The sequence below is a fragment of the Ochotona princeps genome, chromosome 19, assembly GCF_030435755.1.
Source record: "Ochotona princeps isolate mOchPri1 chromosome 19, mOchPri1.hap1, whole genome shotgun sequence".
Taxonomy (NCBI): Eukaryota; Metazoa; Chordata; class Mammalia; order Lagomorpha; family Ochotonidae; genus Ochotona; species Ochotona princeps.
The window spans coordinates 19,708,785-19,721,790 of NC_080850.1; the positions used below are offsets into that span (position 1 = coordinate 19,708,785).

The following is a 13,006-nucleotide window of genomic DNA, read 5'->3' on the forward strand; positions in this document are numbered from 1 at the left end:
CGCAGGATGCCCATATGAGTGCTTGGTCCTGTCCCAGCTGCTTCACTTCTGATCCAGCTCCTACTGGTGCAGCTGGGAAAGCCAAGGAGGATGGACCAAATGCTTGAGCCCACATTGGAGACCTGGATAAAGTTCAGAGGTTCTAGGCTCCTGGCTTCAGCTTGACCCACCCTAGCTATTGTAGCCAGTTAGGAAGTAAACTAACAGATGATCTCTCCCTTTCTCTCTCTGTCTTTATAAATAAAACTTTTTTAAAAAATTTATGGGTATATTTTGTTGGTGAAGTTTTTTAGAATTTTGAAATTTCACAGCCTTTATTTGATGCCTATTGCTTTAATATTTAAACAAATTTTTTCGAAGATTTATGTTAATCGAAAGTTAGAGGTAGGAGGAGAGACAGAGAGATCTTCTATCTGCTGGTTTATTCCCCAAGTGGCCACAATTGCCTAAACTGAGTCAATCCAAGGCTGGGAACAAGAAGCTTCTTCCAGGTTACCCACATGTGTGCAGGAGTTCAAGATCTTAAGCCATCCTCTATTGCTTTTCCAGGCCACAAACATGGAGCTGGATGGGAACTGGAACAGCCAGGATTCAACTGGCACCTATAAATGCTAGTACTGCAGACAGAGGGATAGCTCAATATGCCACCGTGCCAGCCATACAATTTTAATTTTATATTTTGGGATGGGCTGCACGTGATAAAGTAAAAATGTTTAAAAAAGGACATCACACCCCTGACACTTAGTCTTCCACTTCTCCTCCCTCAAGACATTAGGTTTCTTGTGTCTTGCCAGAGATGTGTTTTGATATTTTTTTTTTCAGATTTACTTATTTTGATTAGAAAGGCAAATGTACAGAGAGGAGAGGCAGAGAGGAAGATCTTCTGTCTGCTAGTTCACTCCCCAAGTGGCCACAACTGCCAGAGCTGCGCCAATCCAAAGCCAGGAGCCTCCTCCGGGTCTCCCACACAGGTGCAGGGTCCCAAGGCTTTGGGCCATTCTGTACTGCTTTCGCAGGCCACAAGCAGGAAACTAAATGGGAAGCGGGACCACTGGGATTAGAACCTGTGCCCAGATGGGATCCTGGTGCATGCAAGGTGAAGACTTTAGCCACTAGGCTACTGCGCCAGGCCGTGAATTTTTTTATAGCCTTTTTTGGAGGATTTGTGATACCTTTCTGTGATTAATGTAATTGTACAGTTTTACATTGTTTCTCCTACTTGAAAAAAAATTTTTTTAGTTATTTTTATGGTCGGTCCCACTGAGTATTAAACATTTCTTACTAACCTATTTTTTATTATTTTTTTAACAGCATTTCAATGCATGTTGGATTTTGGGTTCAATTCTAAAGTTTTCCTTTCCCTTGTCTCTCAAATCTTTCTTTGAGCAGACTACAACTTATGTTGTCCTACTGGATTTTGTCAAGAGTTGAGCTTGATCAACCTCTGTGTATTCTCCTGTTCTGCTGCCCCTATAACCAGCAGGGGTATCTGTGAGAGTAAACGGGCACAGAGCCCGCACACTGGCAGCATCAGGAGTGACTGTTCATACAGATAGTACTCACGAGTTACTGGATATAAACGGCATCATGATTTTCTCTGATTATTTGTCTTTGAAAACAGAGCCCAGTGCGGATGTATCTGCTGATCTGGAGGAAAGATTTCACCTGGGGCTTTTCACAGACAGGGCTACCCTGTACAAAATGATTGACACCGAAGGTGAGGCCAACCAAGGCAATAATGCCATCCATCCTTACATGTCCCCGACCTGTGAGCGCATACGCCTCTTACAGGGCTACTGTAGCACTGTGGTGGCAATGTCACTTGTCAGTTAACCGGGTTCTGAGCTCCGGACTTAAATATCTCTTTCCCAAACAGGAAAAGGCCACTTGGAAAATGGCCACCCTGAGTTATTTCACCAGCTCATGCTGTGGAAGGGTGATCTAAAGGGAGTCCTCCAGACCGCAGCAGAAAGAGGGGAGCTGACAGACAATCTAGTGGCTATGGCACCTGTAGGTATGTGCTCATCAAGAGGGCTCCTACGTAAGCATAAAACCACAAACACAGGGACATACACAGCACATTATATTTTCAGCAATAAGTTGATGAGTAAATCAACCCAACCTCTGCAACAGCAGGTCTCTGGCTTCCTTTAATGATTAGTGGAAATGCTTGTAACCTTTAGTTCACCAATTCTAATTACAAAATTTATGCAGCTCTACTGACACAAACAGAATGACAAACCTGAATTTTCACTGCAGCAGTTCTGCTGTTTTTGAACAGTGAAAGATGGCAAAGATGTCTATATCCATTAGTAATAGACTGATTAGATCACTTACAGTAGAAACCCCTGCAGATACCCAAAGGATGGGCAGTTCTGTATCTCACATAGATGAAAAGAATCAAGCTGTAGACACAAAACAGAAAACTGAATATGCAATTGTGTTTACACACTTAGGTGGGTATAAACTTACAGACTGTCTCCAGAGTTTTCAAGAGAAATTGATAATGATGGTTGACAGAAAAACATCTCGTGCCCAGTTTCTCTTTCTTTTTTTTAGCTTTTTATTCAAGTGTACTACAGATGAGAATACTTTAAAAATGAATGGAAAAGTAGAATTAAACGATAAATTTATTTCAATACAAAATGTTTTTTAAATCTTTACATAGTTTTATTGCAGAATATGCATTTTCCATGGATTTTTAAGACCGTGTGTGAATAGATACATACATATAAATAAGGAGAGGCAAGTACACAGATTGAGTGGACAGTGAGATCACCTTGTTACTCACACCAAGAAACCTCACAGCACTGGTGCCCTGGAAGCTCGCCTCAGGCTCCCTGCCCATCAAGGGTAACCACTACCCTGGAGCGCCATACTTCTGTATAACTAGAATTTCTTACTGTTTTATATGTATGTTACATAACCAAAGAAGCAGTTCATGTTTTAGAATGTAGATATGGAGACAGTCTGTGATGACAGCTCAATTAGTAACTATTACTTCAGTGACTATGAAGACAAGGCATTTTTCAGCTCAAATGCACCTATTTTTTCTTAAGCCTCTTTTTAAAAAATGTTAACCATCATCTTTTATCAGCTGGCTACCATGTGTGGCTGTGGGCCGTGGAAGCTTTTGCCAGACAGCTGTGTTTCCAGGATCAGTACGTCAAGGCTGCCTCTCATCTGCTTTCCATCCACAAGGTGTACGAAGCTGTGGAGCTGCTCAAGTCTAACCATTTTTACAGGTCTGTATGGTCCTCAAGTGGAGCCAGTAGCTGGGCATAATGTGAAATATAATCTAAACTGTACTGTTAAACAACCAGTGGAAACACCATAAAACAAATGAACAGCTTAATGAATTCTTAAAAGAGAAACTGCTCCCACATTCACACATTTTTAGGGAACTCCCATTTTTGTAAGCCTCATCTAGGAAGGAAAATTTGCTGGCCACCTCAGAAGCTCTTCATCTCAAGCCTAATCATTTATTTTAAAGAAATGCACAGGCACCCTAGCAGGGAGCTGGACTGGAAGTGAAGCAGCTTGGACTCAATCCTCCATCCAGCACAGGAGGCAGAAGCTTAGCTCACTGTGTGATAGTGCCAGCCCCTGTGCAATTTTTTTTTAATGGCATAAAAGCAAACTGGCGCCAGTTTCTCCTTCATGGCTGAAAGACAAACCCCACAATACTCATCCTGCTGTCGCTCTAGATCACTTTGATCTAAAACATTTTTATTCCAGCTATAATTTTATGCTGTCACAATTCAGAGCTGGAATATCATTTGGAAAATATTAGTTCACTGAGTTATACAGATCTTCCAAACATTGACACATTCTATTAAAAATACCCATTAAAATTTACTTTTTGTAATAGTGTATCAGTCTCATCGAAAAAGTCTAATTTTTCATTTTTTCCCTTTTTTTTTTTTAAAATGCCAGAGCCATTGGCTGGCTTCTTACTGAGATACCAGCACCTCTACCCAACGCTACTGTTACTCAGTTGGTGTAGCTGTCAACACAATTCAACAACAACAACCCCCCCAAAAAAATGGCAGACTATCTCTTGACATTATTATGAAAATAGTTTTTGATCTCATGAATCCCCCAAAAGGGTATGAGTAGAATTTCCAATCCAAAGGAAGGACTGAACACAGAGTGTTTTTTTTAACTTGACCTGGTAGGACAATGCAGAAGCACTTCCTACAGGAAGTTGGAATAATACAGACAATACAACAAGGTGGTTTGTCTTGTTTGGCATCTGCTCCTGGGGTCTCAGACCAAGGGGCCAGTTGAGATGGACTGAAGGCTTTGTTGTTGCCTTTAGGGAAGCCATTGCCATTGCCAAGGCTCGGCTGCGCCCAGAGGACCCCGTCCTGAAGGACCTGTACCTCACCTGGGGAACCATTCTAGAAAGAGATGGCCACTACGCTGTGGCAGCCAAATGGTAAGTAGGGGCAACAAGAGTACAGTGTTCCTCAACAGAGCTTGTGTCAGGGAAAACAGGACAAGAAACAAAGCAGAAATGCTTCACAAGGTAGAGATAAAGTGGCTGGTGTGGACATTATATTTAACTTCCTAAGCTTCATCAGGATCCACCTCCTTGGCTTGGCTGTAAATCATCCTAACTATTTAAGATACCTCAGTAGGAGGCTCAGTAACAACAACCTTAGTGATGTTTTTTACCATCCATGGGGGAAATTAAGAGGAAATGACTTGTATGCTTAGGTTCAGTTCAGCACATGTTCCTGTGTCCTCAAACCCTGTGGTGTTACTCACTCTGCTGAGCTGTGCTGGTCTCAGCTTGTGTTGGAGCAACCAGAAGTGGCAATGCCCTGGGAACACGGGGAGGCACATGCAAAAGCCTGGACAGAGAGAGAAGTGATTTAACCTTTGGGGGAGGCCAATAGAGATTTGTTTATGACATTTTCTTTGGGCTCTCATTCTCATCATAGCTATTTAGGGGCTGCTTCTGCTTACGATGCAGCCAAAGTTTTGGCCAAAAAGGGGGATGCGGCATCACTTCGAACAGCTGCAGAACTGGCTGCGATTGCAGGAGAGGAAGAATTGTCTGCTTCCCTGGCTCTCAGATGTGCACAAGAGCTGCTCCTGACCAAGAACTGGGTGGGAGCCCAGGAGGCCCTGCAGCTGCATGAAAGCCTACAGGTCAGTCTCGCTGCATTCCACATGTTCCCAGGGAGGGCTGTCTGTTTTCCCTTCCACATGTCAATGTGGTGGAAGGCTCCTGAATCCTTCTCTAGTCTCTCACTGTAGCAATTTTGCAGTTACCCTTAAAAATGCCCAGCATGTCCTGGTAATGCTCTCACTGAAGGATCAGGGCTCATTAGGTACCATGTTCAGAGTCGGAGCTAATAAGGCATTGCTGGTCAGTTTGTACAAAACTTCAGTAACTACCCATTAACCAACTAGTGTTTCTTCATTAACTCACCCCATGTTTCTTGAAAGAAAGTTTGTTTGCGTCATTTACTGCTGCTTTTTCTGACACATCAGGTTGAAACTACATTCATACCACTGGCACCATCTCCTAGTCTCTTAAAAAGATACACACTGGTCCCTTTTTGAACTTAGCTTAACTGAAAAGCACAGAAGTACAACACATGATGTTAGCAGTCAGGACCTTCTAATGAACTAAACCAAGGGAAGAGAGCAGGGCTGTTGAGTCAAGGAGATCTGGGTCTAAATCGGAACTCCATGGGTCAGTGCTGCAGCAAGCAGGGAAAGCACTACCTATAATAGCAGTTTGCGTCCTGGCTGCTGCATTTTATCCAGTTCCCTGCTAATATTCCTTGCAAAGCAGCAAAGGATAGCCAAAGTGCTTGGGCCCCTGCATCTACATGTGAGACCTGCAAGCTCTTGCCTCCTGGCTTTGAAATGACCCAGCTTTGGCTTTTACAGCCATTTTGGGAGTGAACCAGCAGATGGAAGTATCTCTGTACGTCTCCCTCTTTGCAACTCTGCCTTTCAAATAATAAAGAACTTTTCTTGTCAGACACTGATTTGTTTTTAAGATTTTGGTTTATTTTAAAGTCATAGATATAGAGAGAAAAGGAAAAATGGAGATATTCCATCGGCTGGTTCAATTTCCATCTAGATGGCCACAGTGGCTAGGGACAAGTCGGGCCAAAACCAGGAACTGCTTCTGGGTCTCCAATGTGGAGGGCAGGGGTCCAACTGCTTGGTTCACTTTACGCTGCTTTTAGCAGGCCGTTAGCAGGGAGCAAGAATGTGAACTGTCCCCCAGATGGGATACCTGCATTGCAGGCCATGGCTTTACCAGTAAGGTCCCAACATAGGACTTTTTCTTAAAGAGCAGGCTTAACAAAGCAAGAAACCTATATTCTGATACACACTATTCTGTATGGAAAACAAAAATATTACACGGGTATGCAAGGAATCTTGACAACTGCAAATCCAGGAAAAATTAAAATTTTCCAGGCCTTTTCTGTGTGCCTGTTCTCTTCTGGCTATCTAGCCTCCTTCGACAGCCCTTAAATGCCTGTCGCAGCACTCGGATCTACCAAGCCTGTCTGCACCAGCACCCCTGGCTCGTTGCCATTTTACTGTGTGCTCCTCGGTGTAAAGCACGTGCAGAACAGCACCTGGCAAGCTTAACCCAACTGTTGTCAAACTAGGCCACATGCCTGTGCTAGCTGGCCTGTGTATCACTTAAAATGTAGTGGGCGGGTCTGTGGTTGGGAGTCCATGTAAGGAAACATGAATGTGAGGCCCTACACGGGACAGACGGAAAGGGGAACACCTCCAAGGGGAAATAGGCTCTCCAGGTAATCCCCATGTGATCACACTGACAATGTCTCTTCTTGGCAACTGGGTTCCAGGCTCAGAGACTGGTATTTGGCCTTCTTGAGCTACTGTCCAGGCATCTGGAGGAAAAGCAGCTTTCAGAGGGCAAAAGCTCCTCTTACCACGAGTGGGCCGAAGGCACCAAAGGGCCGTTCACAGAGAGAGTGACAACAGTATGGAAGACCATCTTCAGCCTTGACACCCCAGAGCAGTATCAGACAGCCTTTGAGAAGCTTCAGACCATCAAATACCCATCTGCTACGAGCAACACTCCCTCCAAACAGGTACCCCGGCCACAGCAGCCTGTGACGTTAATCATTCAGTAGTAAGACTTCTCTGACCTATGTCTCGTATAGCAGGGCAATGAGCAGAGCCATCTTAAAGCCTGCATTTCAGAAACAACAATGGCGGGCCAGGCAGCCTGGAGATAGACCCTTTCAGAGTAATTAGCATTGAAGTTAGTCTTACAGCAGTATTCGTTTTTAAAAAAAATCGGGAATATTTAAACAGCACAGAAAATTACATAATAAGTGCCTATCAATTGAAATTAACAGTTTTATCTCTCTCTTTTGCTATATAGGGTTTTTTGTTTGGATTTGTTTATTTAGGGATTTTTTATTGCTGTAAAATTGAAATACCTCTCTTTTCCCTTCCTCAGCCCCATTCTCTTTCCTTAGCTCACCAAGGCAGCTTGTTGCTCCAGATGTATTTAGTGGCATGGTTACTTCAGTGACTACTTGTAAAATTACTCATGTTGAAACAGATCAAGTGGTTTTATTTTAGCTACTCTGTCCATCTTAGAATAATCTTACCTTTTCTTTTTAAAAGATTTGTTATTTAAGAGGCAGAAAGAAAGATCTCCCACTGGCTGCACCACTCCCCAAATGACTGCAGTGGTGGGGCTGGACCAGGCCAAAACTAGTACCTGAAACTGGGCTTCCTATATGGGTGACGGGGGCTCAAGTATTTTGGCCATCTTGCTCTGTTCTCCAGGTACATTAGCAGGAAGCTGGCTCAGGAGTTCTATGGTGTAAATACTTCACTAAAATAAACCAAATTAGATGTCCACACACAGACTTGTACATAAATGTACCTTAGTCCATAAAAACTGGAAAAAACCTAAATGTCCACCAACTGGTAAACAGATATACTATTTAACATAATGCAAATGGCAAAGAGTAGACTGGTGGTTGCCAGAGGGTTAGGGTGAGAGACTACCTTTGAAGGCACACTTGGGGGGGTTTAATTGATCACACTGTTCCATCTTGATTTTGGTGATTTGCCAAAACTCCTTTGAAATACACACCTAAATTGACCTAACCCTAACATGTTATCTTAATTGTAGTCCTCCAAGTTTTGCTCATTACAACTTTGTTTTAATGAAATGTCAATGTCAAGGCATTTTCTCAGCAGGAACAGTTGCTGCTAAGTAGGTATCAGGGTTGCTAATGCAACTCTGGCTGGTGGCACTAGCTTCCACATTTAGTGAATAGAATAGTTCTAGAAGCCCCCCTCGTTCCTACCCTAGGAGGATGTCTAACTGAGACTCTGGCTCTCCCCAGGTCTTGCTTCACATTTGCCATGATTTGACTTTGGCAGTGCTAAGCCAGGAAGTGGCCTCTTGGGATGCGGCTGTGCAAGCACTGCTTCAGGCTGTGGTCCGGAGCTATGACTCAGGGAACTTCACCATCATGCAGGAAGTACACTCGGCCTTTCTCCCTGATGGTGAGTGCTCCCCCACCCCCCGCCTGGAATACACCTGTGGAGAGATGTCAGGCCATTGCTGGTGCATCACTGGGATTACCAAGGTTATAAAAAGACAAAGGTTGGCCAACTGTGTCACTGTAATGGAAAGTGTTGTTTCTCTTACTTCCTAAGAGGTAGCCAGAATGACTGCACTGTTTCTACTTGGCCCTACCTACCCAACCCACATTCCACATTCCCTCCTATCCACATTCCACAGTCAATGTAAGGAGAACTAATGTGGTCATTATTAGTAAAAATAGAAAAAGACAACACAAAGGTAGCTATTCCTTTAACTGTATGTCATCGAGCTAAGTCTCTGGAAGTTTTCAGACATAAGTGTGATTTTGATGTGGCCCGAGCCTCCAGCAGGACCTGTTAGACTGTTAGTGACTGCTAGCTTGTAGCAGTGAGAACACCTGTCCTGCCCAGAAGATGCTTAGCTCCAGGTAACTATGGGGAGAAGGGGTGTGCTCCCTGAACACACTGCTTTCCTTTTTCTTTGGGTAGCAAACAGAAGATGAGGACAGAGGACAAATTTCTGGCAGATAAAAACATGTAAAATCCCAAATCTTTTTCTTCTAGGCTGTGACTACCTACGAGACAAATTGGGTGACCATTCCCCCATCACACCAGCCTTCAAAAGCTTGGAAGCTTTCTTCATTTATGGGCGTCTGTATGAAATCTGGTGGGCTCTCTGCAGTCCTTGCTCTGACTCCAGTGTCTCGGTGAGGGTCTGTCACAGGAGGACACCTGTTGAGCAAAGCCAAGAGGCAGAGAATGCCAGTGCCGAGGAGGCAGACCCAGAAGCTGCTTCCCAGCCAGAGCCAAGCAGGCCTCCACAGCCAGACTTGAGACTCTCGGAAGAAAGTGAACGAGTGCTGAGTACCTGCCACGTGCTCTTTTCAGCACAGCATGCCACCCTGCAAAGCTCCCAGAGGACTGTTGCTGAAGTCCAGGAGACTCTGGCAGAAATGATCCGCCAACACCAGAAGAGTCAGCTCTGTAAATCCACAGCAAATGGTCCTGAGCAGGACAGTCCTCAGCAGGAAGGAGAACAGTCCCACTCCAGTCCTCAGAGTCCAGGGTAAGTACTGGGGCTAGTCGAGGACGAAGAAAACTGCCCTGGTGGATTCTCAAGTGATAAGACTGACTTCAGTCCACTCACTTGGAAGTAGCCTGATTAAGTCACAGATTTTGGAGCTAGACTTGGGTTCTGATCCTGGCCCTGGTGAGTGGAGTGATCTCAGGCAGGTTTTTAAATGTCTGTGCACTTCAGTTCCCTCATCTGTGAAGAAGGGTACCCGTTTGTTAACAATGACAACATGGTAAGATCCTCCTTATTGTACACTACGTAGATCCTTCCCCTGAGAAAAGTCATATAGAACTGCATTATTGCATCATTCATGAAAAAGGCTTTCAATTACACTGTATCAGCACCCCCCAAAAAACACAAAAAGGATAGTGTGCAAGACTGCATATTAAAATGAAAAAACACCAAATAAGAATGATCAAAACGTGGTTACTTATTACTTCCACTGAAGTAGGGGCATGGTGGAGGACAGACACCAGTCTCCAGTCACCACATAGCTGGACGTGTGTATTGCAGGGCGTCATGGGAATGTAAAATAACAGGTGCTGTGGAACAGTCCCTCCAAAAACTCCAGAAGTTCCACTTCTTAGTGTATACCCAAAAGAATTAAAAGCAAGGTCTTAGAAATTGCTACAGTCTGTCACAAACAAATGTAACTGCATAATTCCACTCATACAGGGGAAAAATGGATAGCTGGAATAATCAAAATCGGAGACAGAAAGGACCCTGGTGGTTGCAGGAGCTGAGGGAGTGGAGAATGGAGTTACTGTGGAATAGGCAGAGCATCTCAGTTTCACAAAATAAGGGGGCGGAGACATGCATGGTGGCTATGGTCACCCAAAAACTATGCATGTTCTGTAATGCCAGTCACCTATGTACTTGAAAGTAGGTTAAAGATAAATTTTGTAGGATTCGCATCTTACCACCATAAAAACAGTGGGGGAGAGGGAGGGAATGTTGGGAGTTACCTAAGGTGAAATATGTAACCTGCTCTTTTATTATCAATAGTGAAGAAGAAAAACATGAGCCAGTTTCTCTGCCTGAATTAACAAAGAGGCTTACAGAGGCAAATGAAAAAATGGCAAAGTTTCCTGAGAGTATTAAGGTAAGATTAGTTCATTTGGTAATGAATATTATTTTTTATGTTACCATTGAACTATATAGCAAAGGTAATCTATTTCTCTTTCCAGTTCCTGAAATCTGTACCTAATTGCGTGTGCTCAAAAATGTAGTCCATTTACCTTTAATTTCTAAAACGTTTAATTTGAACAGTAGAAATATTGACCATACAAGCAATTTATGCCACAGTCATCAGAAAAAAATCAAACATAATATAGTTGGGAAGTAAGAAGTAAAATGGTATTTGGTACCTAGTATTTGTTTATTTTTTAAATGGTTTTGAGAAATTTAGACATCATCAAGACAACTGTCTCCACTCTGCCATCCCCCACAGGGCTAGCGGCTTGACTGGCAGCCAGGGTGGCCAAGGGTGCCGGGTGGGGATGGGCCTTGGTCAGCCAGCCAGCCCAGCCACAGGACAGGGACTGAGCCACACGATGGCATTCTACAAGCACAGGAGGGAAGGGGATAGCCAGAACTGCCAACGGGGTCCACCCTGGGCAGAGGAGGAGTGTTCCCCACCTGCAGGCCATGTCTGGGAGCGGGGGCCGACCACTGACAGATGGGCTGGCTGCTGCCCTGCAGGTGGCCGGACCAGGACCAGGACCTGGGAGGTGCAGCCCCTAGCTGGGGCGGGATGGGGAGTGCTGGTGCAGCAGCAACCAGTAGACAGTAGGTTTGGAGGCCCAGTACCAAGCACTTAGTAGCTTATAGTGTACTGGCCTTAGTAGTAACAGAAGCATAAAGGAAACTATCATTTAAGAAAGCATACCATCCCAATTTTGTTATCACCTGTCTGTAGTGTAACTGTAAAGGGCAACAGTTCAGCTGTTCCAGAGAAGGATGAGCAGTCTTCAGAATGTTCATGGAAAATGCTTATTATGAAAAAACTATGCAGAAAATTTAAACAGTTTTGCACCAAAACAATTATTTTGAATTTCTTTTTTACAAGTGCTTCCCTTGCTCATTCTCGTATTCTCTCACAGAAGTGGCCCTTCCCAGATGTGCTGGAGTGCTGCCTCGTCTTGCTTCACATTGGGTCCCAGTGTCCCAGCTGTGTGACCCAGGAAATACAGCAACAAGCCCAAGAGCTCCTTAAAAAATATGGCAACTCTAAAGCTTACAAAAGATACTGCCAGACCTTCTGCACATGAACTTTGGAGGACTCTGAAGAAATTGTGTCAATTTTTAAATGATTGACACCTGTCATCTCCTCTGCAGTTACACCTTGACAGACTGATCCTAGGTGTGTATGCGGCAATCCAGAATACACATGAGAGTGGAGTCTGAACCGACTTCTTGTAAACAGTGCCATCAGACTTTGGACTCAGGGGTATTTTCCTACAGCAAGAAAGATCATGAAAAGCCAGCAGGGATTCTCCAACACATACATGCAGAGTGATGGTTGGTCATCTCTAAAGCCTTATGCTGGTTTCACCCAAAGAGGAGAAACTATTGTGACTGCCCATAGTGTTACATTCTTACACAAGTGATCTTTATAAGTATTTCAAAAATTATGTCATTCTTGTCTAAGATAAAATCGCTGCATTGTATGACCACTGATATGGTTTTTTTGTTTTGTCTTCTTTTGCCTTTTTTTTTTTGGTTGTTAGCTCAGGTTCTTCCTCATGGACCCTTTGAAAGACTGAATGTGAAAAAGGCCTTATCCATCATGTTGATCTTGTACTTTCTGTCTGTGTAACAGGTTGAAAATTTGTACCAGTTTTATTTAATTGGTTTATTGGATAAATCACTTATTAAATTGTCACATATCCCTTTGGTTTTATAATGAAAGATTGATGATGATTAGAAAGCTCAGAAAGAAAATACTGTCTAAGTTGTTCTTAATCTGTTTGGATTAGCAATTCTTTTCAGGGTTAGATTAAAACCAGATCCTCTTTGAAGAAAAATGCATATTTCTAATTATATCTGACTTCTGGATCACTGGACTCCAGTATTTGCATTACAGGACCGTAAATACCACTTGATTACAAATGTTTGTTCTCTTCCTTTGGTTGTTAAGACAGCTGAAAAATGTTAGAAACTCAGGTTCTGTAATGTCCTTCCTATTTGCATGCTCAGGAAAACCAGCAAGTCTGGCATGGTAGTAACGGGAACCCTCCTTCCTGGGATTCACTCTAAAAAAAATTGTTCTGGTTAGTTTACTTTTCAGTTAATTCCTAGTGTTCAGGTTGTTGAGGGCAGCGAGATTTAAATTCACTAGGAGGAACCCTC

General features: G+C 43.5%; 1 protein-coding gene across 1 annotated transcript in view; it reads left to right on the forward strand.

Moving 5' to 3' along the window:
- The window catches only part of GEMIN5 (gem nuclear organelle associated protein 5), a 38,001-nt gene extending 25,497 nt beyond the window's left edge, over positions 1–12,504 (forward strand). The window contains exons 19-28 of the mRNA XM_058677558.1: positions 1,622–1,717; positions 1,877–2,014; positions 3,098–3,245; positions 4,322–4,441; positions 4,950–5,160; positions 6,852–7,100; positions 8,379–8,541; positions 9,145–9,646; positions 10,661–10,757; positions 11,758–12,504. Of these exons, the coding sequence (XP_058533541.1) occupies positions 1,622–1,717; positions 1,877–2,014; positions 3,098–3,245; positions 4,322–4,441; positions 4,950–5,160; positions 6,852–7,100; positions 8,379–8,541; positions 9,145–9,646; positions 10,661–10,757; positions 11,758–11,925 (1,892 nt within the window). The 3' untranslated portion in view covers positions 11,926–12,504. The remainder of the gene's footprint in view (positions 1–1,621; positions 1,718–1,876; positions 2,015–3,097; positions 3,246–4,321; positions 4,442–4,949; positions 5,161–6,851; positions 7,101–8,378; positions 8,542–9,144; positions 9,647–10,660; positions 10,758–11,757) is intronic.
- Positions 12,505–13,006: the final 502 nt, after the last annotated feature.